The sequence below is a fragment of the Pseudochaenichthys georgianus genome, chromosome 8 (genome assembly GCF_902827115.2).
Source record: "Pseudochaenichthys georgianus chromosome 8, fPseGeo1.2, whole genome shotgun sequence".
In the NCBI taxonomy this organism is placed as follows: domain Eukaryota; kingdom Metazoa; phylum Chordata; class Actinopteri; order Perciformes; family Channichthyidae; genus Pseudochaenichthys; species Pseudochaenichthys georgianus.
In genome coordinates, this window is record NC_047510.2 from 411346 (window position 1) to 438155 (window position 26810).

The 26810-nt window shown below is 43.5% G+C and overlaps 1 protein-coding gene across 1 annotated transcript in view; it reads left to right on the plus strand.

The window, feature by feature from the left end:
- The window catches only part of LOC117451042 (syntaxin-binding protein 4), a 197426-nt gene that overhangs the window by 138162 nt on the left and 32454 nt on the right, over positions 1–26810 (plus strand). Inside the window, exons 13-15 of the mRNA XM_034089121.1 lie at positions 1931–2058; positions 2147–2239; positions 2323–2388. Of these exons, the coding sequence (XP_033945012.1) occupies positions 1931–2058; positions 2147–2239; positions 2323–2388 (287 nt within the window). The remainder of the gene's footprint in view (positions 1–1930; positions 2059–2146; positions 2240–2322; positions 2389–26810) is intronic.

The window sequence follows — 26810 nt, forward strand, 5'->3', positions numbered from 1 at the left end:
CCTGCAGTAGATGCAGTGTTACTGCTGGCGATAAGGGCTGGTTGTTTCAACCATTCTCTGATGTCCATCACTGACTGCTGTGTCAGCACATTGCAGATGACAAACACGCAGCGGCACAGGTCACGCACACCTGACATAATAACGTTACTTACCGTTTAAATTGACCAAATAAATGCAGCAGACAATGTTATTTAACCACAATTACAATTTATTTTATTTCAACTAAATTCTTCTTCTTATTATTCTTATTATTCTTATTACTACTATTATTATTATTATATATGTAATATTTTTCACTTTTTCACTTTTTTTTTTTTTTCACTTTTCATTTTTCAAATGAGGGAACGACTCAACTGAGGGTGCACCCTTATGCACCCCCGTAGAACCGGGCCTGTGTGTGTGTTCTGAGTGTTTGTTTCTCTATAAAACAGCTGCGGGCAGCAGGTACTCTGAGAGTCATGGACATTAATTCATAGATCAAAGCAGACTGGTTCACAGATTCTCCTGTTTTGCCAATCCGGTGCTTAAACAAATAGCTCTACACCCCTGGCCGAAATGTCCATCAAATTAAGTTTGAGTTCAAAATATATCTCAAATAATGTATGCACTGTCATTTCCCCACGTAAATATAACAGTCTGCAATGAAATGGTTGTCTCCTGTGTGCTACACTTCCTACTTGGTGCATCGGTAACTTTCTCAACAAAAATAAAGTCAGGAAAACGGATTTGTTTCTCGTGCGCACAAACAAACAAATCCGTTTTCCTGACTTTATTTTTTTTCTCTCTTTTTTTTTCTTTCCATGTCATAAAAAAACGCTTAAACTATTATACATTAAGATATATATATATATATAATCTTATAATATATATATGTAGTATAATTTGTGCTTGTTTTTCTTACTTTGTATCTTCTTTAACTGTGTTTATGTTTACACCATGTACACCAAGGCAAATTCCTCGTATATGTGAAACTACTTGGCAATAAACCTGATTCTATTTGTGATTCTGACTATGACAAAGTACTCCGAATAATAAAAGAAAAGAAAAGAAAAGATGTGCAGTATTGTTGTGGAAAGTGGAAAGCTCTGTAGATACTAAGAGTAGGAATATCAGGTTTATCAGTTCATACTTATTAGTGTTTGTACTGTGTAAAGTATTGGAAGTGAAACAAAACATATAATAACAGCTAAGATTTGCTAGAGTTTCTTCTGACTGTTCCAGGATAGTAGGATACAATCTGAAAAGAGCACATATTGATCACAGCAGCTCCATTTACAACATCAACACATATTAAAGGTACGATTCAGGGACAACCTTTAAACATGTGGGTCTTTCAGTAATAGATGTGAATAAAATGGGAACTACGGAGTGATGTTGTGTAGGTTTCTATGGCAACATAAATTAGGTTAGAAGGTGGTAGTCTCAGACCGATGAACTGTGTTTGAACCGATTCATTTCTCTGTCTGTGATACAGAGAGAGGGTTACTAGGTTAAAAACAGTTGTGCAGCGACCTCTAGTGACCAAACACGTGAACATCACCGTAAGAGACTGGTGTTTCCTGTCCCGTATAAAAGCCAAAATTAACTTGTGTTTTTTTAATTTTTTATGGTACAATTATTATTAATTTTTTTTCAACCATGATCTTTTTCTAAACCTAACCAAGTAGGTTTGTTCCAATTCAAAACATTTACTATGTTATAAAACTGCCACCTTTCACATAGGTCCGAAGCGTTAAGATGGTAGTGATTAATAACATTTGAATGGAAAGGGTTTTTCGGGGGATTCCAAGCTATAAAACCATCAGCATTGCTGATGTGAAAACTAAAAACCGTTGCAAAAAAACAAAAAAGTATTAACATACATTATAAATAGCATAAGGAACATTTGTACTTATTTACAATGTATCTGTGCTTGTCTGTCCTCTCCCAGACTTTGTGGAGGCCACCCGGAACATCTTCCAGGAGAATCTGGAGGAGCTGGGTTTAGGGGCGGATCCCTTCATGTTCTCCTATCATGAAGCAGCGAGTTTGATGGACACGTCCGCCTTCCACTCCCCCGTAAGCTCTCACACAGATCAGATCAAGAGCAAAACTGAAAAGATCCTCACCTAATATAAACACATAACTTGTTCTTCTGCGTGTGCAGACGTATGAATCAGAATGCAGCTACAGCAGTGAGGAGATGGAGCAGTTTCAGACAGAGGTGAAGCAGCTCCACACCCAGATGAAGCAGCTCAAGGTAAACTATTGTAATGTACTCATTTTTTGCAATTTCCTCCGAGCTGATGCTCAGTGATCTCAGCTCTCCTCCTCTCTGTGCAGCTGATGCTGAAGGACATGGAGCACAGCAAGAACACTCTGGAGGAGGAGCTGCAGAAGACCTCGGAGGTGAGGAGTGTGTGGGGACTCACATGTTGGAGCCTGGTGCATGCTGTGAGAATTATTCACTCATGTAAAGTAAACTCACTTATTATGATGCATCAAGCAACGTTTACAATGTTCACTCAAACAATTCCTTCTAAACTTTACAGTTATTCAAGTTAAAGGGGACCCAGGGCCGTTTCTTCCTATAGGCGGACTATGCGGGGGCATAGGGCCCCCGCGGCCACTATAGGGTGCCCCCAAGCTGAAAGTATTTTTTTTTATTTATCCGAAAAACAAAAAAAGTTTAATTCATACACACAAAGATGAACACAATTAGTAGAAGCGGGAGGGCTGAAGCATAGCTTGTGGAAAGTAGCCCTTTTTGCGTCAAAAACGTATAGAAATGAAGGAGTACAAAGAAATAAAGAAAACAGGAGAAAACATTTAATAAAAGTTAGGGCAGGAAAACAATAAATGCATATATATATATACAGTCATCCACCAATTGTGCAAATTCTCCCACTTAAAAAGATGAGAGAGGCCTGTAATTTTCATCCTAGGTACACTTCAACTATGAGAGACAGAATGGGTGGAAATAATCCAGGAAATCACATTGTAGGATTTTTAATGAATTAATTGGTAAATTCCTCGGTAAAATAAGTATTTGGTCACCTACAAACAAACAAGATTTCTGGCTCTCACAGACCTGTAACTTCTTCTTTAAGAGCCTCCTCTGTCCTCCACTCGTTAACTGTATTAATGGCACCTGTTTGAACTCGTTATCAGTATAAAATACACCTGTCCACAACCTCAAACAGTCACACTCCAAACTCCACTATGGCCAAGACCAAAGAGCTCTCAAAGGACACCAGAAACTAAATGGTAGACCTGCACCAGGCTGGGAAGACTGAATCTGCAATAGGTAAGCAGCTTGGTGTGAAGACATCAACTGTGGGAGCAATTATTAGACCACTGATAATCTCCCTCGATCTGGGGCTCCACGCAAGATCTCACCCCGTGGGGTCAAAATGATCACAAGAACGGTGAGCAAAGATCCCAGAACCACACGGGGGGACCGAGTCCATGACCTGCAGAGAGCTGGGACCAAAGTAACAAAGGCTACCATCAGTAACACACTACGCCGCCAGGGACTCAAACCCTGCAGTGCCAGACGTGTCCCCCTGCTTAAGCCAGTACAGGTCCAGGCCCGTCTGAAGTTTGCTAGAGAGCATTTAGATGATCCAGAAGAGGATTGGGAGAATGTCATATGGTCAGATGAAACCAAAATAGAACTTTTTGGTAAAAACTCAACTAGACGTGTTTGGAGGAGAAAGAATGCTGAGTTGCATCCAAAGAACACCATACCTACTCAGTGGCGTTGCGCAATATTTCGGGGCTCCCCCGCAGGTCGGACCATGGGGCCCCGCCCCCTCCCCCAAATCAATAATAGAGTGACATGGGATAGACATCGTGGCCACTTTTTTAAATGTTTATTTTTTCAGGCATCTTTTGTAAACAGTATAGGCCTATAGGTCAGTAGGAAATTTCTGTATAATATACATCTGATTTAAACAGTAAGGTCAGTAGGAACTGTATAATAATATACATCTGATTTAAACATCATTGCCAAATACAAACAAGTGGCTGTGTATTTTTTGTAACATGAAGGTATATTGTAGAACGTTATAGCCTATCATCATTGGAGTTCACACAACGGAACAGTTCACATATATATAACATTCTGTATAAAAGAAAAGTAGCCTACAAAAAACAAACAAATAAAACACATCCTATAGGCTACATAGAGGATGCAATCAGGAGCTGCTTTGTAGCCCTATTATTTTATACGAGCGCGTCTCCTGGCATTCTTCTGCGCAAAGTCCTGTATAACAGTCTTTAAATCTATACTGCGCGCGCGTCGGCTCTCAATACTAAGGACTGCTAACCCAGACAGTCTCTCTTGCGACATTGTGCTCCTCAAATATGTCTTTATTAATTTAAGTTTTGAGAAAGATCTCTCAGCACTGGCAACAGTCACGGGTATAGTTAAAAACAATTTCAGTGCTGTGGCAACATCGGGGATACTTGGCAAAATGGACTGATTTTCAATGAGCAGGGTTTGTGCCAGGTCTTTGATTGTTCCACGCTCAATTTTCTTTATAGTAGGCCTAAGAGCATTACGGAGGGACAGGATCTGGAAAGGAAACTCGGCTGACAGGTCGTCTTTATACTGGCCTGATAAAGCACTTGCAGACTCAGACAGATCCTTGTCTGTTGCGCGCAAAAGTTCGCGGGGAAGCAGAAAAGAAAATCGCTGTGCAACTTCGCTCATTCCAACAAATCGATTTTTGAGTTGGGCAACGACAATATCGATATTTGCGTAAAATACCGCCACTCTAAAATGCTCCCCTGGGTCTTGGAGCCGCTGGTCCTCGCAAAGCTCTGAAAAGTGCCCGGTCTTGCGCGTTCCCTTTTTAAGCCATCAAACTCTCCTCGGAGTTGGGCAAGTGTATCGGTTGCGTTACCAAGCATTGCTGTCGCCTGTAAGAGGTCCACGTCTTTGCGCTGGAGAGCTTGGGACACAATGTTGACTGTTTCAAGGACCTTGCCCTTTACTACAGTCATTACAACAAACTCAAAGCTCTCCATGGCCTTTTTCAAGCCAGTCGCCTCGGCACGTTCCTCGCTTTTTTTGGAGAGCAAGTCTATCTTAGTTAGCGCTTGCATAATGTCAGCATAACGGAACCGCAATGATTGGACGGCGTCTTGTCTTGATGCCCATCGTGTCGGGCATAGTCTCTTCAGTGTAGGCTGGCCAGCCTTGGGCACTGAGAGGTGTGTTTCCAAAAGCTCCCATCGTTTGATGCTTCCACTAAAGAATACATATAGCCTTTCAACAGTGTCGTAGAAGTCTTTTATCTCAGGTATGTTTTGGCATGCGTCATTGAGTACAAGGTTTAAATTGTGCGCAGCACAATGAATGTACACTGCGTTGGGCTCTTTATCCCTTATGCGTTTTTGTACACCGGAGTAGACGCCACTCATATTGCTAGCCCCGTCATATCCTTGTCCGCGGCACTTCCCAAGTAGTATCCCCTTTCTCTCCATCGATTCGAGAATTTCTCTCTCTAGACCTGCAGCAGTTTGGTCTGTGACTGCATGGAAGCCCAAAAAACTTTCGTTTATTTTCACCTCCGTAGGGTTTCCATTTTCATCATTTGCTATAGTAACATATCTGAACACTTGACTCAGTTGGTCTACTTTTGAAATGTCCTGGGTAGTATCCATTATAATCGAATAGAATTCTGCATTCTGTATGTCTGTAATGATTGTGTCCTGCACTTTTTTCGATAGCAATGAAATTATTTCGTTTTGAGTTTCAATAAGCCTTTGCAAAACTGGATCATAACGCGCCATAAGTTCTATGGTAGATAAGAAATTACCATTATCTATATCACCTATTTTCTCTCTGTGACCCCGGAAAGCAGAGTTGCGAGAGGCCAGTGTTAGTGTAACATCAGTTATTCTGGTTAGGACGTCGGTCCAAAACCCCACCTCTCTCTTAAACTCAGATGATATTTGCGCGTCAATGGTCAGATTATTTTTCCACGTATCATACACGACACATGCTGCCAAATGAGAGCGAGAGAATTCGTGTTCCTTAATCTTTTTAGAGAGACCCTGCCAATCATTTATTCCTATTCTCCACGCATGGTGGAGGTGATGGGCAGACGGTCTGTCACCGAACAGCCAGCACTGCTCACAGTACACCCGGTCCATAGATGGCGAGTAACATAGCCACTTGCGCGGAATTCTACATCCAATTTTGGATGTTTTGTTATAGAACTCTTTTGAAAAGCACCTTCCCTTCCCATCCCTTTTGAATGGCCCTTCAGGCTTGCATGGCCCGTTATTCAGAATGTACCGTTTAACATCATCGTCTTCTAAATCTACAGGGAATTTCCCCCTATCAGTAGGGTATTCAGTCACAGAGTTGTCACTGGCCAACGTGTCCCTGGGGTGGGTGGGAGCTGCTGTCACTGTCGGGGCACGGCTAGCTGGCTGGGCAACCTTGGCTATGTCTGAACTGGCCTCGGAGGGGGCACAGCTGACTTCTTGCTGACCTGCAAAAAGGAACGGATTATATTCCAATTCCAATGTAACCTGTAGCATACTGACTCGTACTGTTTATGGCGATTGGCGAATAAAACTTTCTATTATTCTAACCTGTCTCGAAGCGTGAGGCACGACTAGCTGGCTCGGCTGTAACGGGGCTGCTGGGGTCTGTGGGGGCACGGCTAGCTGGCTGGGCAGCCTTGGCTATGCCTATGTCTGAACTGGCCTCGGAGGGGGCACAGCTGATTTCTTGCTGACCTGCAAAAATGAACGGATTAGATTCCAATTCCAATGTAACCTGTAGCATACTCTTACTGGTTATGGCGAATAAAACTTTCTATTATTCTAATGTCTAACCTGTCTCGAAGCGCGAGGCACGACTAGCTGGCTCGGCTGTAACGGGGCTGCTGGGCTGTCTGCCTGGACTCGGAGCTGACGGCCGGGGGCCGGTGGGGTTTGCTAGCGGTCTATCTGCAGTAACGTTAGAGTCTACGTCTACCTTTGATGCCTGCCGGAACAATGACGTTATTTTAGGTAGTTTTGCCCTCTCCTGTTCGGCTTTCGCTCTCATTTTGCTTTTCTGAGCACCGCTTGGGTAGTGGCGCTTCATTTTTCATGTTTACCGGCAACGCAACTAATGAACGTTATTTATATGAGCAATACTTCCCGCTTTGTTTTGAACGCTGCCCAGCCTGCCAATGAACATTAGTTATCAGCCGGCTAGCCCTATCGCAGGTGAGCAAATAATTATAATGATACACTGTTGTACTACTACAGGCAGCGTACACATGATGTAGCAACATAGCAGGGAGGGGGGGCCCCGCCCTCTGCGCCCTGTTCCCATGTTACGAAATCTAAGAGGATAGCCTACAGTGGGGGCGGGGCCCCCTAAGCTCCGGGGCTCCCCCGCACCGCGGGGGGTGCGGGGGCCTCCGCTACGCCACTGTACCTACTGTGAAACATGGGGGTGGAAACATCATGCTTTGGGGCTGTTTTTCTGCAAAGGGACCAGGACGACTGATCCGTGTAAAGGAAAGAATGAATGGGGCCATGTATCGTGAGATTTTGAGTGACAACCTCCTTCCATCAGCAAGGGCATTGAAGATGAAACGTGGCTGGGTCTTTCAGCATGACAATGATCCCAAACACACCGCCCGGGCAACGAAGGAGTGGCTTCGTAAGAAGCATTTCAAGGTCCTGGAGTGGCCTAGCCAGTCTCCAGATCTCAACCCCATAGAAAATCTTTGGAGGGAGTTGAAAGTCCGTGTTGCCCAGCAACAGCCCCAAAACATCACTGCTCTAAAGGAGATCTGCATGGAGGAATGGGCCAAAATACCAGCAACAGTGTGTGAAAACCTTGTGAAGACTTACAGAAAACGTTTGACCTCTGTCATTGCCAACAAAGGGTATATAACAAAGTATTGAGATGAACTTTTGTTATTGACCAAATACTTATTTTCCACCATAATTTGCAAATAAATTCTTTAAAAATCAGACAATGTGATTTTCTGGATTTTTCTTCTCATTCTGTCTCTCATAGTTGAGGTATACCTAGGATGAAAATTACAGGCCTCTCATCTTTTTAAGTGGGAGAACTTGCACAATTGGTGGCTGACTAAATACTATTTTGCCCCACTGTATATATATTAGAGCCGGGACTCGATTAAAAACGTACTTATCCTGGCCCTGAAACCAGTCATCTGGTTGAGTGTGGGTTGGGTCAGGGTGTGGTTCCTTGCACTCGGAGTCGGGCTAACGTCCACGCTAGCTGCTACATGTTTTGCATTTAGGTGATACTTTAGGCTTGATGTGCTGTGGTGATATGCAAATTCTTTTTTGCATAATTTGCACATAACCGTGCTCTTATCGACGCTTCCATCCGTCCGTTTTTTTAAAAAAAATGTCCCATCCACGGGCCCGACCAAAGCGGTCTCATCAGCTTGTTCGTTCATGTTTGACTATTGTTCACCGTGGTTTGTTGTTGTTTGAAGTCCCATTCTGAAGTCATGAACGTTAGTTGGTGCTCCAGTATAATCGGTACGCCTGAAACTCATCCAGTGAGAAACGTTCCGCTGTGCAAAAATAAGTGCGATTAAAATGCGTTAATTTTTTAAGATTTTTAATCTTAATTAACACGTTAAAGTCCCGGCCCTAATATATATATATATATATATATATATATATATATATTATATATATACGAAAACTAGATATCGGGTCATTTTCTGCACATGTCAATAGCAGTTTCAACTATCTTTTTTTGGAAATTAAAATACTATATATAAATATATACATAGGTACACATGTACTTGGCAAATGAATAATAATAATAATAATATATGCATAATTGCATATAAACATTGTGAACACTTATTTTCAAGTGACTTTTTTTACATTCATAATGTGTTCACGCTGTGGTTTGGAACTGCTTTTGAATGTTATTAGGCATTTTCTTATGGAAAATGTTGTGCATAATCAGTACTGTTTTAAGCTGTACTATCTCAACACATTTGAATAGATTGAGTTTTTTTAAATATGGGAGTTGTGTGTTCATATTTACCAACACCACAGACTATTAGTTTTTTGTAGATTTGTTGAGTACGTGTTACCCCATATTTCAGAGCAGTAGTAAAGGTAAGGGATAAATAGACTGTTATAAAGAGTATTTTTTCTTCAAGAATGTTCTTAGTATGATACAAAATACCTATTGTGTTTGACAGTTTAGTCTGTACATAATTTATATGGTGCTTCCAATTGAGTTTTTCGTCAACAAGCAGTCCTAAAAATGTACATGCACCAACTTTTTCTATCTCTGTATTGCAAATCCGTATAATGCAGTCATTTCTACTCTCAGACTTTGTATTGAATAACATGTCATTTGTTTTGGCCACATTAAGGGATAATTTATTAACTGCAAACCAGTTACATAGTATTTTTAATTCTGCATTCACAATTTTAACAAGATTGCCAAGATTATGATGGGAGCAGAGAATTCAAAGTTCAGGTTCAGCCTCAATATATTTGGGGAGAATTAAAATGAGCCGTCTTCATTTGTAGACAGCCAAGCCCCCTCCTGTGTTCGCAGTGGCGTTTTTACATGTACAAAAGTGGTGGGGCACAAAAAAATGTAGATGTCTACATATAAGCTTCTGCAGTGAGGTTCATGGCTGCTGAGGCACTGACTCTTCAGGTTTACAAATATTATAATTTGACCTAAATCAAAATATAATATTATTTTCAAAAACTTTTTTTGTCTGATGCTTCAATTAATTTTAAACAGACAGTTCAACAAAGGATACCCAAAAAATGTAATTTTATCATTTACATATTGAATTGTTCTCTCTTAGTAAGATCCCATTTTCAATAACATTGCGGTCTTACCTTGACTTGAAGATGAAGTCCATTTGCCTATCCTTCTGGACAAAAATCTCTATTACGTTTTTGTAAAAATCTCTTATTACGTTTTTGTAAAAGTCCTCCTTATCTTCTTGTAGTTTCAAAAGTCTATCATGAAACGAATCGATAGATTTATGATTAGATAATTATAAAAGTAGGGTAGACGTGTGGATATTATCCGGCTGAACAAAACATTCATTTATCTAACAGGTACGTTTCCCACAGATCTTATTTTGAGCTATTTTCTAAAATCCCATGGAGAAATCTCATTGCTTTTTTGTGGAGGGAAGCCATGCGCAGCTTACTTCCTGGTTTTAGGACGCGTCTCTCTCCTCCTCTTCACACACCACACTTTTCGCGGAACACGTACTTACAGCCAATCAGATCTGAATGTTGTGAGATGACGTATGGTGGGGATGGCAGCTCTATGCCCCTATGGTCATTATTTTTTTTGCCACACACATTAAATAGGACAATACTCTGAGCATGCGCAGTGTAGTTTTTACAGTCACCGTTCACTTAGACAGTGAGAGGGAGGGGCATGATCGGGTTTTGTCCCACATGGCTCTAAACAGCTCAATAGGCACACACTGTAGACACTAATTAGAAGAACACAGACTAAAACAGCAATGTACAGACGAATCAGATGATCAACCATGATCTTAAAATATATTTTATATATTTTGTTATTTATTTTTTGCATTTCTTTGTAATCATTATTTGTAATACTTTCTGCTGACACTAGGTGGGGCTGAGCATCTTGCATAGGGCCCCCAAAAAGCTAGAAACGGCCCTGAGGGGACCTATCATGCAAAATGCACTTTGTGATGTCTTTTATATATAAACATGTGTCCCCGGTGCGTCGGGGAACTCACGCAGCGTCAGAAAATAAAACCCTCTCTCTTTTCCTCCGTACCAAATCTTTTTAAAAACAGGGTATAACGAGCGGATACAGATTTGCCGATCTGACGTCAAATCGGCGGCGGACCCACAGAAAGTTGCTATCAGAAACAATGCCTGACGTGTTTTGGACGTAATCTCGTCTTTGTTTACATTAGCAAGCCTCGCTAACACTCAGAGTTAACCTGTACTGGAGAGCGCATGTGTTTAAAAAGCAGGAAATAAAAAAGGAACTCACCTTGTGATAAACCCGCTAGAGAAAAAGCTTTTGAGCTCCATACTGTTTCAGAAATAATCTTTGATGTGGTTTAGAACAGGATGGCGTTTTATCACAGCAGAATTTAACTGTATTTCTGGTAGAATTCTGATCAGGCATTAGCTCCGCCTCCTCTTGTTTATTTGTTTCAAGTTAAGGACCCAAAATCTGCATTTCTCTAACAGGGCTGCAAAAGAGGGGTATGAGCAGTAAGAGGCATGGCTACAATGGGTGGTATTTTGAAAAATAACTTCACAGACATATAGGTATGGCCCATTGGCCCTACAATATATATTTAAAATATACCACCTTAAATAATTTGCAGCAAGTTTCCTTTCCACTAACTCAGGCCCAATTCCAATCCACCCCCTACACCCTACACACTACCCCTTCGTGTGTGCGTTCGTGCGGAGGGTCCGCCACATTAAGTGCTGTTCCAAACCAAAGAATGAGGAGGGGGAGTGGGTTTTCAAGCCCTCAAACAGCGAGTCTGCATCGGTGCTGACTTCACCTGCTGCCCTACCTGACCGGACTCAGCGCTGTGTGTCAGGAAACACGCTGTTTACAAATAGTTCCTGCAAACATCCACTGATAAATTGCGATGATAGCACAAACGAGGAACCAGAAGCATATGAAACAGCTTAGCTGGCACTCGCTCATGGCATCCTGTGTGTGCAGTGTGAGATTAGGTTTATGTGGTGCGAGTGTGGTGCTGGTGGTGACTTGGCACGTCAGTTGTTGTCGTCTGTTTCTACCGTCTCTCCTGGCCTGTGACTACGACCTTGTAGAGGCTGACGTGGACCCACGTAGCTCTCTCGGTGACCTTGACCGCTGTCTGGGTGACGAGGAGCACCTGGTAGGGACCTTGCCAACGGTTGGATTTCCAGCTCTTTCCCCGGAAGTCCTTGACCAGCACGAAGTCGTTGGAGATGGTGAAGTGGACCAGTGGCAGGGGTAGGTAGAGCTGCTGCTACCTGGCGTCTGATGTCTGACCATGCAGTTATCAGGTAGTCGTCGTCCTTTTTTGGGAAATCCACTGCGATCGGAGTGGCTCAGCGGGTAGAGATGCAGCCTGTCCCACATAGCTGGAAGAAACATCATCCTCCACTGGCAGGGTACAGGTGACTCAGCCGCTGGCTCCATGCTGCACAGGTTTCCTGGGTCCAGGACTTGGCTTCACTTGAGGCACTGTGACTGAAGTTGTCCCGCTAGGCAGGTTCAAATCCTCTTGGTAGATTGCTGAGGTATTAATCTCAACAATATAGCTAAGATCAAGTATAAATCATTTCTCTGATTCATAAAAAGTTGTTTTCAGTTTAAAAAACTTCCCCAAGGGTTTTCTCAAGCACTGGGCCATAACTTACTCTTATCAGTTTAACGACCTGACAGCCCTGCACCTCCATGCTGTGTGGAAACCAGCAAAAAAGAAGGAGGAAGATGTGCTCAAAAAAAATCTAATTTAAATGAATACTGTTGTAGGGTGTAGGCATATAACGATTAAAATAACTGAAAAGAAAATTAATAGTGTAAAATTAAAAAACAATGAGAAAAATAATACAAAGGTTATTTCCCATTTTCTCTTTGATACTGAGGTATTCTCCATTCAAGCTCCAATGATCCATATGCTAATAGACAGAGTTTCGTCTTGCCATCTTTCTTTGCATAATTCACTAACGATTCTAACAGTTCTTCTGTTAAATCCTTTGCATTTGAGCTATTACTTGTTACTCAGACTTACATTCCCTCTTTTGCTCTATAAAATATCCCTTGGTACCGAATTTACCAAGACAAATTATAAATTCTTGCGGGAAGATCCCACAAAAAGCCATCCTCTCCTGTGGAAGAAAGCACATTAACTGCCACGTGTGTGTGTGCAAAACATGTCATGTGATGTGAGACTGATAGCATCAACAGTGGATTGGGTAAAGGCCGCAGTCATATTCCTATCTGGATTCTAAACTCAGTTGGCTCGGGTGAGTCCTCTCTTCTGGAGTGAAACTACGTTCCCAGAGATTGACTTCACTGTATCCAAACCTTCTGATTTAGTTTTAAGCTAACCCTTCTCTGGACTTCGCCCCTTTCTGGTCACCCATACACGATTTCTGAACTTAAACGGAAAAGGTGTGATAGTTAGATATGACCTGACCTTTGCCCTAGGTAGCTTTTCCATACATATAGGAATATATTCAGCCTTGTCAAATTGATTGGAATGTCCCAATTTGTTTTTCAGTTGTTATACTCCACTCTGTGGCTGCTCTAACGCCTGATACTTCTATGGTAAAGACCAGATAGGTGTGAATCCCTTTATCCTGCAAGGGTGACAACACTTCAGCAGACACTGTGTTCCAGTTGCTCTGGTCAGAGGATAGACATGTTTATGACTCCCTCCATTATCAAAGGTCACAAGGAAATACTTGTTCCTACTGGGAGTGCGGGTTGGAAAAGGACCTGCTATGTCAGCCCTAAAACTGATTAGTGGTTCTTCCTCTATTATTTTAAGATGCTCAGGATGAACTTTCTTGAACCCATCCACCTCTACACATTGAAGACATGTTGACCGTGTGTGTTGTAAGTGCAATCGCAGTTTCGGTATGAGGATTTTATTGTGGAGACAATATTTTCTCATCCGAAATAGGCCCACATGGCCTAAACTGCTGTGTAGTTCACGCACAACCTGAGGAGCTTCTTCAGGGGGTACGTGAATGCTTCCATCCCTTTTCCATATACTAGGGAATATGGCAGTCAGGTGGTTAACTCTTCCCCGGCTTTAAGCAAGGTAACACTTCTCTATTACCTGATAGTCTAATTTGATCTTATCTGTATGGCTACGGACATGATTCCACTCCAGGTACATGCCTGCCTTTAACTCTGCAATAAGACCCTCACTTGAAGGGCATGTGTAAGTGCTTCACCTTTCACATTGGTCAACTGCCTTTGTTCCCAGTTATTAAGCTCTTCTTTACCCGCTTTGTAACAATAATCACTATCAGTAACAATACGGATGTGTGTTATTTTACGTTCTTTAGCAAAAAGAAGTCCCTCAACAAATGGCCTTTGCCTCAGCAGTTTGTGCTGTACCTGGTATTGCACCCTTTTGCTTGCAAAGTACTTCACCTGAATTAGTTTTCATTATAAAGGCCCAAGTGGCTGCTTGGTCACCTTTTCACAAACTCCCCTCTGTAAACAGTGTTACCTTTGGAGCAGCGGTTTAAGGGTTTCAATGTTTCCCTGTGTGGCTTACTACCTGTGGTCCTAAACTCCACATCTGGATCTGACATCATCCTCTGCCATTTTCCATTCTTATTCTCTCAGTTTTTTGATATTGATATTTTTGTTCTGGTGTTAAGATAATTTTTTGAATCTCCCTCTTTTCTTAACAACTGGAGCTATGTCTATTTTAGATCTGACTTGGTTAAGAGGTGATTTGTTCTTTGGTGAGAGGGACTCTATTCCCCTTGTGCTGGGTGGGGGTGGGGGTGGATAGCCTGCTTTGGGAGAGTTTCTTATCTCCATCTTCCTCTCTGTGCTGAGGCCATAACACTTTTAATGGATCGCTCTGTGGTCTGTTCAGATTTTCTTCCCCTCCAGAGGTCACACCTGTATCTGACCCCGTGTGCTGGGTTTTTCTGCAGCACCTCGGGAGCAGAGAAAGGGGGAGATTTTTTTTTTTTTCCAAAAGTGTAAGCATGAGCAAAATAGTTTAGTTGATTTTGGTAAAGTATTTGAGCTTTAGCTTCGCAAAAAAACTTCCTCATATTAGTTTTGAAGATATTGTTGGGGTTTGATATCTGCTGATAGTTCCCACTTAGGCTTTCTCTTAAAAGTACATTGCAAAACAACCAGTATTTGTGGGTCATCTGATCACCACCTTGCCTTCTGACAGTTTAATAGTCCTTATCATATTATCAAATCAAATCAAATCAAGTTTATTTATAAAGCACATTTTAAAACAACTTTCGGTCGCGCCAAAGTGCTGTACATGAATAAAAAATATACGGAACATATTGCAATTTGTAGCATTTAAGTTAAAAACAACAAATATAAAGGCAGACACAGTTAAAATACAAAATGAAAAATGTCATGCTCTGCTCACTTTTAAAAGGCCAGAGAGAAAAAGTGTGTTTTTAGAGAGGATTTAAAAGCCCCTAGTGTCTGGGCCGACCTCACAGGTAAGGGCAGAGTGTTCCAGAGCCTGGGACCAGCTGCTGCGAAGGCTCGGTGCCCTCTAGTTTTTAGCCTGGTTTTCGGCACTACCAGCAGCATTTGGTCGGCAGACCTTAGAGCTCTGGCTGGGGTGTATCGCTGGATTAAGTCAGCTATATAAGCCGGAGCCAGCCCGTTTAGGGCCTTAAAAACAAATAAAAGGAGTTTAAAATCTATTCTGAACCGAACCGGAAGCCAGTGAAGTGAGGCCAGAATGGGGGTAATGTGGTCACGCCTTTTGTGGCCAGTCAGGAGACGTGCAGCTGCGTTCTGTACTAGCTGCAGGCGTTTTATGGATGCCTGATCCATGCCCACATACAAAGCGTTGCAGTAGTCCAGTCGCGATGTCACAAAAGCGTTAATTACCCTCTCTAAGTCTTTAAAAGATAAAAACGACTTGGTCTTAGCCAATAGTCGTAATTTAAAAAAGCAGGTTTTGACTACGCTGCTGACCTGTTTATCGAATTTAAAAGTGCTATTGAAGGTTACTCCAAGGTTCGTTACAGCGGGGAGGATGTTTTTACTCAGGGAGCCAAGAATGTCAACCTGGGAGGCCGGAGGTTGGGGTCCAAAAAAAATTACCTCGGTCTTGCTCTCGTTGAGGGTGAGGAAGTTTTGGCTCAGCCAGGATTTAATTTCAGCCAAGCAGTCCATCAATTGCTGTAAGGAGTTGGCATTAGCATTGAGAGGTAGATATATCTGAACGTCATCAGCGTAGCAGTGGAAGGGGATGTTGTGCTTGGAGAGAATTGCACCTAGGGGCAGTATATATAATAGAAAAAGGATGGGGCCCAGAATAGAACCTTGGGGAACCCCACAGGTAAGGGGGGCTTTTGCAGAGGAGAAGGCACCTAGCTGCACTGAAAGGCTACGGTCTGTTAGGTAGGACCTGAACCATGCCAGAGCAGAGCCTGTGATGCCTGCGGACTGTTCGAGCCGCGACAACAGAATGCTGTGGTCCACGGTATCGAAGGCCGCTGTCAGGTCCAACAGCACCAGGACAGCTGGGCTACCTGAGTCGGCGGCTAGGAGGAGATCATTAAAAACTCTTAAAAGGGCTGTTTCAGTGCTGTGCATTGGTTTGAAACCAGACTGAAACTTTTCATGGATGCCATGCGTGGTTAAAAAAGACTGCAGCTGGGCGTAGACTACTCGCTCCAGCGCTTTAGATAAAAACGGTAGCTGGGAGATGGGCCTAAAATTTGCAAGAATGGAGGGGTCGAGATTTTTCTTTTTTAGCAGTGGCTTGACCACAGCATGTTTGAAGGCAGCTGGGACACATCCTGAGCTGAGAGAGGTGTTTATAAGTAATAAAATACTTGCTCCAACTGAATCGAAAACGTCTCTGAGAAGGCGAGAGGGAATGCTGTCTGAGGTGCAGTTTGTCGGCCGCAGGTGCTTGACAACATCTGAGAGAGAAGAGAGGGATACAGGCTCAAAGTGGTCGAGGACAGCAGCGCACAGAAAGGGGCAGAATCTGGGGTAGCACTAGTGTGGGCTAGCCTAAGAGCAGAAACTTATCACAGAGTAGTCGATGGCACAATTGGAGAAACATCACAGGGATTAATGATCGAGTTGAGGACATTAAAAAGAACCTGAGGTTTATGGCTGTTTTTGGAGATTAACAGAGAAATGTGCTCTGTCTTGGCTGCTTTGACTGCCGTCTGGTAGTCAGAAAGGCAAGCACGAAGGATTTCCAAGGAGACATGGAGTCCATCCTTCTTCCACTTTCTCTCTGCACGCCTGCAAGCGCGTCTGAGAGCACGAGTACAGTCACTGAGCCACGGCTGTGGGAGAACTTTGGTGCGTCTAAGCGTAAACGGAGCAACAGAGTCAAGTATTTGTGTACATGTCGAGTCAAACATAGAGATAAGCTCATCAGCACTAAAAGCACAGTTCATCTCTAATTTACAGATCAGAGAAGCATTAAAACATCAGAAAACTGTGAGGCCGTCAATGGGTTAATTAAACGCAGACGACGTGCAGGGGCTCGCGACTCGAGCCCTGCGCTAGGGATCGAGGTTGTAAACACAACAGGTAAATGGTCTGAGATACCTGTTGCTTCACAGATTTCATCCACAAATACAGATAGTCCGAACGATAATACTAAATCTAAAATGTGTCCTTTTTCGTGTGTTGGGCCAGCCACGGACTGAACTAGACCAAAAGAATCGAGGAGATTTAAAAAGTCCCTAACCAGGGGTTTTGACTCGCAACACACATGCACATTAAAATCTCCGGAGATCAAAACACGATCATATTTCACCATGATCCCGGACAGAAAGTCAGAAAAGTCATTTATGAAGTCCTTATTGCATTTTGGCGGACGATATACAACAGCGCAGAGCACAGGCGAGGCCGGATTCAGTTCAAACAGCTGTAACTCAAAGCTAGCGTAGCTTGTTACAGGGTGAAGCAATCTGCATTGGAGGCTAGCTCTAAACACTGATGCTATTATCACTGTGCTTTCAGGCTAGGACATATTCTCTTTGCCAGAGCTGCTGCTATTCCTCCTGCATGTTTTAGCTTCCTATTAGCAGGGTTCACTAACATGGTTTGTTGACTAGTTTAAGATTTTCAATAATTGACATTTATTATTTCCAACCTTCCTTTCCCCTGAATATCATGTCTAACAATGTGTTTTCTTCTAGGATTAGTAGATACTCATACATGACATTTTCTAGCTTTTATCCCTGTAGGCTGGAGGTAGGGTCTCAGACATTATACCACCTGCTTGTTGCTCTCTGTCCAAACGGTAGTCTGACAGGAAAGTATTTAGGTCGCGGTACGCCCGTGGGTCTGGGCTAAGCTGACCAGGGCGAGCAGAAGCTCCGGATGTTGCTTCTGTGTATCCCTCCCTGTGTGGTTGGCTCCGAGTCATTAAATTGCGTTTTAACCTCATCAGCCATTCTTTTTATTTTATTTTTTATTTTATTCAAGGGTTTACGTTCACTCTTTTATACACATGCACATTTCTAGGCTTTTACTCACGCCGGAGGATCAGTCCGACTATACCGTCACTTGGTTCTAGGTTCTCTTCTGGATTCAGCTCAGACACCTCAGTTAAGAGTGTTATGTATCGAGCTTCGAGCTGTTTCAACAGCATAGGTACCTTAGACCTATGTTTATCTTTATTAAATCTCCTATTAACTCTTCCCCACGTTATGTTTTAACGCAAAAGTTCAAACCGCAGCTCTTTGACAAGTCCTACCTATAAGTTTCAAAGTAATTGGACAGATACTGAGCAGTGCTCCTACGGCTGACTTCACTAGCCACTAAACCTGTGATTAAAGGGACCACAGGGACTTCTCAATTTGGCTAGGGGAAGAAGAACCTACTTTAGCTTCTTTAACAGACAGCAATATCCGATATAATATAACCCTCAGTCCGGTGCAATAGTATCACTTAAATTACTACACTTTAAGTTAAAATATATATTCTAGGATTCGGGTAGGTATTTTAACAAGACTTTCAGCCTGTATTTCGCTGATTTGTACTCATCGACTTTTTTCACTAGGTCGTTTTGGTTCTTGTATTTTGACTCTGTAAAAGTATTACTTTTCACAGAGCCCCACGTTGGGCGCCATGTTTAGAGTATAGGTGAGGCCCTGATTAATTTATTCCGGTAAATTACTCTGACCTCACTAATTGACCTGACCGAAGTTACTGAGTCTATGTAAGTTTACTGCTTGGCTCAGATCCACCAAACGTCAGCAAGATCTCACCTCTATTAACTCCCCGAAGAACCAGGTTCAATTAACTGCTGTTTCTATTCAGACAACTCTTTTTAATCTGTTTAAGCGATCCCGAAGGATTTTGGTATCAGTAAATGGGGTGTGTTCCTACCTAAACGTGTGTGTGGCAGGGTGCAGTCTTACCTTTGAAGCAGGAGAGGAGAGCACAGATGTCCTTTAAGTTGTCCCAGTCCAAAAGGTGGGATCAGTTTATTTGAAGAAAAATAGGTCCAAACTAATACAGGGTTTTTACCTTCTCTCTTTACAACATTATAATCATACTAAACAAAAAATGATGCTGTGATCATGTTCAAATATGAAACTTTAATTCACAGTCTTACATTTATTACCAAAATGTTTCACTTCAACTGCCCAATTCAGTTGTGACATTTAAAATCTCCCGATAGAATTTAGAGGCATTTCCTCATAAAAAGACCGGTGATAATAAAAAGCACATTCAACTTTTCATTCACGAAATCAATTCACATCGATTCCATACCTTTTTATTTTCCGTCACAGACGGCGGGTACTAACATTCAAAAACCCATACCTGTCCCACAGTTTTCGGAGGAAGTTCCTCACGGAGGCGGGTACTAATACTCACAAACGCTTCTTTCCGTCACAGATGGCGGGTACTAACATTCAAAAACCCATACCTATCCCACAGTTTTCGGAGGAAGTTCCTCACGGAGGCGGGTACTAATACTCAAAAACCCATACCTGTCCCACAGTTTTCGGAGGAAGTTCCTCACGGAGGCGGGTACTAATACTCAAAAACCCATACCTATCCCACAGTTTTCGGAGGAAGTTCCTCACGGAGGCGGGTACTAATACTCAAACGATACTCACAAACGCTTCTTCCATCAAATCATTCCATTCAGCATTCAAAGAAATTCACTCATTCAAAGAAATTCCCTCATTCAAAGAAATTCACTTAGCATTCCAACCAAGAAATTCAAGAGATATTTACCAAGTTTGAGAGAACCTTACCGAGAGCTATTAACCCAGCTCTGAAGGACAGAGCTTACCAGGAGAGAGTATACCAGGGGTTTCCCCCTCTCTCCCCGACGAAATCCAAAAAAGCCAGTCTTTTTATGCTCAAAAAACCGGATAGAAAACCCACAAACACCTACTCTATACCCAACCAACATATTCTATTGGCTCTGGCATAAGACACACCTTCCCAAGTTTGTGTAAAACAAAACATGACTAGACATATTCTATGACTATGACATAACCACCTTTTTGAGGCCTCAATGTGTTTCTCCTTAAGTCCGGAGCCCCCCTCCCTGCTGTGAGAGGAGAGGAAAAAACTGCCTACTCTCTTATCAGAGATTAGGGCATAAATCATTTTAGGCCTTACACTCAACTAAACAAACCACTTTGTTTTGTTTATGCTGTAAATATAGAAAAACCTAAAATATGAAGCATTTTCATTGTGGGTTATACAAGAATATAATTGATTATATTTGATTATAACTAACTTTCGTTTTAAGTATTCAACATACTATGAAGCTCTCAACATTATTCATTTTCATTTTTTGTCCAAGAGATTTGAAACCATTTCCTGTTTCTGGCGGAGAGAGGGGAGTTTGTCCCAAAGCTTGCCGCTGTATTTACTCCCTCCATCCGACAGGAGGGAGCCTCCTTGAGCTGCGAGTGTCACTCTGACACGGAGTTCACTCCGTCACGGAGTGGGTAGGGTGTGATTTGGAATTGGGCCTCAGTCTTTAAACACTGCCAGAGCCCATAACCTGTTCCTGTTAGTGTTTACTTCCTGTCTGTCTTCCTCTGCCGTTCCCGTTAGTGTTTACTTCCTGTCTGTCTTCCTCTGCCGTTCCCGTTAGTGTTTACTTCCTGTCTCCCTTTTTCTGTTGATTTCTCTGGCTCTCCAGCACTCCATCAAGTATTAAGAACCTCTGACATGTCCAAACTGACCAATCAGAATTGAGTATTTAGCCATGTCATAAGACTGTAACGGCATGAGTGTGTGAATGTTAGTCCCTCTGACAGCCTCTGCCTCTGAGGCTCCGTTTACACGGAGACGGAATGGGTTGTATCCACTACAGTTCTCTATCGTATGGACTAGGGGTGTAACGGTATCCGTATTTGTCCTGTACGTCACGGTTCGGCACATGCAGTCACACGACTTTTACGAGTGGGAAAAAAGTCTGTCATTCAGGGCAGTATCCATTACACTATTTATTACATTACATTGCATTTAGCTGACGTTTTGATCCAAAGCGACTTACAATAAGTACATTCGACCAGGAAGACACAACCTTGAAGAAAACAGAATCATAAAGTACATCAGGTTTCATAGAGCCAAACATTTCAAGTGCTACTCAACTGGCTATAGATAAGCCAGTCCTTTATTAGTATATAAGTGCTCTGTTAGCAGTTCTTTGTTAGTAATTCTATCGCTCGAGGTGGAGTCGAAAGAGATGAGTTTTCAGTCTGCGCCGGAAGGTGTGTAAGCTTTCTGCTGTCCTGATGTCAATGGGAGCTCATTCCACCATCTTGGAGCCAGGATAGCAAACCCACGTGTTTTTGCTGATGGGAACTTGGGTCCCCCTCGCAGCGAGGGTGCAGCGAGTCGTTTGACTGATGCAGAGCGGAGTGCACGTGCTGGGGTGCACGGTTTAACCATGTCCTGGATGTAGGAAGGGCCAGATCTATTCACAGCATGGTATGCAAGTACCATTGTCTTGAAGTGGATTCTAGCAGTTACCGGAAGCCAGTGAGCGGAGTGGTGTGGGGACATTTTGGAAGGTTGAAGACCAGACGAGCCGCTGCATTCTGGATGAGCTGCAGAGGTCGGATGGCACATGCAGGTAGACCAGCCAGGAGGGAGTTGCAGTAGTCTGGGCGTGAGATGACGAGAGCCTGGACCAGAACCTGCGTGGCTTTCTAGGTCAGCTGGGGACGCATCCTCCTGATGTTGTAAAGCGTGTCTCTGCAGCAGCGGGTTGTAGCAGCGATGTTTGCAGTAAACGACAGGTTGTTATCTAGGATAACACCCAGATTCCTTGCAGTCTGAGTCGGGGAAACAACAGAGGTGCCGATGTTGATAGTTAGGTCAAGAGTGGGACAATCTTTTCCCGGAAGGAAAAGCAGTTCAGTCTTGTCAAGGTTGAGCTTGAGATGATGAGCGGACATCCACTGAGAAATGTCAGCTAGACAAGCAGAGATGCGTGCGACGACCTGGGTCTCTGAGCGGGGAAAGGACAGAATTAATTGGGTGTCGTCAGCGTAGCAGTGGTATGAAAAACCATGCGGGCTAATGACTGATCCGAGCGAGTTTGTGTACAAGGAGAAGACGAGGGAACCAAGAACAGAGCCCTGAGGGACCCCTGTTACTTGACAAGGGTCGGACTCGGACTCTCTCCAAGTGACCCTGTAGGTGCGGTCTTTGAGGTATGAGGTGAGGAGGGAAAGTGCAGAGCCTGAAACTCCAAGTTCTTGAAGAGTGCGAAGGAGGATCTGATGGTTCACCGTGTCGAATGCAGCAGACAGGTCCAACAGGATGATGACAGAGGAGAGGGAGGCTGCTTTAGCCGTGTGCAGTTCCTCAGAGACAGCAAGGAGAGCAGTTTCTGTGGAGTGACCTGCCTTGAAGCCAGACTGGTGCGGATCCAGAAGCTTGTTCTGATGGAGATAGCAGGAGAGTTGTTTAAAGACAGCGCGTTCAAGTGTTTTAGACAGGAACGGGAGGAGAGAGACAGGCCTGTAGTTTATAACATCAGACGGGTTGAGAGTGGGTTTCTTTAGGAGAGGGTTTACTCTTGCCTCCTTGAGACTGTTTGGAAAGTGACCAGACGTTGGAGAAGTGTTGATGAAATGGGTGAGAAACGGTAGAATATCAGGAGCGATAGTCTGAAGGAGGTTTGAAGGGATAGGGTCCAGAGGACAGGTGGTAGGGCGGGTAGAGGTAATGAGGGTAAGAACCTCACTTGGAGAGAGAGGGGAAAAGGAGGTTAGTGTGTGGGTGAAAGGACCCAGCGGTGAGTAAAGGTGAGTCAGAAAAAGAAGAGCGAATATCATCAACCTTTTTTCAAAGTGGTTAACAAAGTCGCTTGACAGAAGGGAGGAGGGGGGAGGGGCTTTGGGAGGGTCCAGGAGGGAGGAGGGGGAAGGGGCTTTGGGGGGGTCCAAGAGGGTGGAGAAGATGGAAAATAGTTTTTTGGGATTGGAATAGGAAGATTGGATCTTATCTTGAAAGAAAGTGCTTTTTGCCTGAGAGATCGAAGCAGAGAAAGAGGAGAGGAGAGCCTGATAGGTTAGGAGGTCGTCATGGTGTTTGGATTTCCACCGTTTCCGCTCTGCTGCCCGAAGGACGGTTCTATTAGCACACAGTGCGTCATCTAGCCAGGGAGCAGGAGGGGACTGACGAGCCTGCCGAGATGTGAGAGGACAGAGAGAGTCCAGAGAGGATGAGAGAGTAGAGAGGAGAGTTTCCGCAGCAGAGTTTGGAGGCAGGAGTTGGAGTTGGAACGAGTCAGAGGAAGGGAGGGCTGAGAGCACCGATGAGGCAAAGGTAGAGGGGGAGAGGGAACGAAGGTTACGGCGGACAGGTGCAGAATGAGAAGAGATTAGTTTGTTATGTTTCAGGGTGTCCGCGGGGTCTTAAAAAGTATTAAAAGTTGATAAATCAATTTAGCGAAAATTAAGGCTATTAAAAAGTATTAAAAAGTATTAAACGGCATTTTCCAAGGTATTAAGAAGGTCCACAGCAACGACAACATGAAACACACTTTAATTTATTGAAACAACATGTCGGGAAACCCCCTCAAGGCGGCCCCATGCATAGCGTGCCATAAAATGCTGCTTCTTATTTTAAGTTTCGTTGCCTTGCTCCGCTATGTGGGGGGGGGGGGGTTTATCTGCTGGTGGACTACCTGAGAGACATACAGCAGGAGAACACGCCGTCCACCGCGGAGAATAAACAGAAGGGCAACCATGCTCCGGGGTCTTCTTCCCTGCTTTTGGTGTATTTTGTGGCGGCAGCAGCGCCACTCACAGGCCTGGCATATGTACTACAGCGTTTCCAGCATTTCCAGCGGTCTAGTGTGAACGAATGCATGTGAACGGAAGACTTTTTTGCGTTTGCGTATGTGTTTTACTGTATGCGTCCTCGTGGGGCCGGGGTCTAAGCCAAACTATAACCGGTCACAGAGATCTGCTATTTTAAATTAAGGTCAACACATATATATATATATATACAGTCTAAGGTCAACACATATCGACCCTAAATATAGTCTATATTAAGAACGAGAAAAGTCTTAACATATATATCGTTTTTTGTAAACATATGACAAATGTGTGAGGGTGATGACATCAGAGCATCGTCCTATGTGCCGGGCTTAGCCCCGGACAGCCCCAGCCCAATTTAGCCCGTGGGTATTTGCGAGGGAGCTCCAAAATGGCATTACCGCTGAAGCTCACCAACGTTTAATATATTTCATAGTTCAAAGTTTTGTCAATTGTTTTGTTTATTGGTCAAATACTGGTTTCTACTGGTTTCTGATGGTTCTACTGGAGTGAAAGAGCACAGAGTACAGAAGCAGCAAAGCAGCATGCTGCATTAACCCTGACCTTCACAGAGAGGTTGAAGTCCATGTGGAGAGGAGGCTTCAGTAGTCTGTCTGCACTCTGTTTAGTTGTGCTATCTTACAATCAATATAGTAAATGTGAGGTAAAGTGTGTCCCCAATGTAACCGGTTAGAACTCGAAGTTGCGATGAGGTCTTAAAATGTATGGAAAGGGTCTTAAAAAAGGTCTTAAAAGGTATTAAATTTGACTTCAGGATTCCTGCATATACCCTGTGTTTGGAAAGGGGTAGAGAGAATGAAATGAAGAAGTGATCGGATGTGTGGAGCGGGTTTACAGAGAGGTTAGAAGTAGTGCAGTTCCTTGAGAATATGAGATCAAGGACACTGCCAGCTTTATGAGTCGGTGGGGACGGAGACAGTGAGAAAGCAAAGGCGGTTAACAGAGATGTTAGTTCGTCTATCTTCCCCGTCTGGAGGTTGAAGTCTCCGAGAAGTACAGCGGGAGGGCCAGTTTCAGGGATGTGTGAGAGGAGATGATCTAATTCCTCCAAGAAGTCCCCCAAGGCGCCTGGTGGACGGTATTGCGCCTAAAAGCTGTTTGCCAGCCGCCCTTAAACAACAAATGAAGAACAAGAAGAAACACAACAACAAAACGAACTAAATACAAGAAGAAGAAAAGTTAGTATGAGGATTTCAGATAACACACAGGAGCTAGAACCCACCTGCTTCTTTTAAATCAGCTGTGTGGGAACATTTCGGGTTCCCTGTGGACTAAATAACGATGAAGTCTGCGAGTAGTGGATTGGACGAGGACGGAGGGTCGGCGTTGTTCGATAGCGGTGCGGTATGCTAATGAGAACACACGCCAAACATGCTAAATCACATCAGCAGGCATCACCCAGATTAGCCAATCACCGGAGCCTGGCAAAAGACAACAGCTGTTCAACAGCTGATCCCCGCTGCTTTTAAGAAGCCAAGAGACATGAGAGCCGTGACACCAAAATAAATAACGGAAGCTTTTGGCATATGTTTTTCAACGACTATGCGCTCTTGAAACACTTTCTTATTATTTATGAATTATTATGTAATATTTTCAAGACATTCTTTTTTGTTTTACAGCTTGATGAAACCTTTTTGTCAGCCATTATAGATAATATGGCCATCTGAGTGTGTGTGGTACTGTTTGTGGTTTGTTTTTAACTGTTTAATTCAGTTAATTATTCAAAATGTCAGTTCCTTATTTTTAAACTGAAACTTGCACTACTGTTCAAAATAAATAACAACAAACCTGGAATTATGCATTTGGGACTTTGTTTTGCTTTTTCTTGTTGTACCGAACCCGTACGGAACCGTGACCCCCAAACCGAGGTACGAACCGAACCATGGCTTCTGTGAACCGTTACACCCCTAGTATGGACGGTTAGTTCACACGAGGCCGTAACGGAACCGCGGAAACGGAGCCCTCAAACGATAATGGGTCCCAAGGTGGGTAGATCTGCGGACGGAACGCTCTGAGGGGTCAAACGGCTCCGTGTGTACGCCCTATACCCCATAGCCCCGCCTCTCTCCACCTCTCCTGCTCACCCCGTGTCACCCGCGTCATTGCTGATGTGTTTCGCCAACAACAACAACAGTGTTCCGAGTGTTTCGAGCCAGGTCCCGGTATCTCGCAGGACAGTGCATCCAGCTGGAGCCTCCAGCAGACCCCCCCGCACGGCAGAGTTTCCATTAGCCGGTAATTACCGGACTATGATCGGTAAAATATGCTGAAGACCTGCAAATCTAAATCTCTCCGGTCAAAATGTCGCTTATTGTTTAGGTGTCCTTTGACACGCAGTCATATCATTAGCTAGAACTAGCTAGATCTGATCAATATGGACATAAACGCGAGTGAAGTCTAATCGGACAGGAAAGATAGATCAGAGATCAGCTGCTGCTGATGGAGACAAGCAGCTCTGCATGATCACCTGCAGCTCCGCCCGCTGTGATGGAGCGGTGAGCGGAACAAAACACACACTTCAAGTTAGATCATCACCCTTAGCTATTTTAATGACCTCTCAAACTACCTAAACTAGTTATAAACATATTTATTTTGACTGTCGGGTCACTCATTAGTTACTGGATCAGCTGCTGCATGAGACCATGGATACTGACGGGCTGTCAGGAGAGGGGGAGGAAGAGAGAGGCTCCGTTTTTTATTATTATATAGAGTCGTTATCAATTTGTTTTAAAGCTCAATAAATAACAAAGAAGACCTTTGACCGGCACTTTTCTAATTTTGTCCGGAAG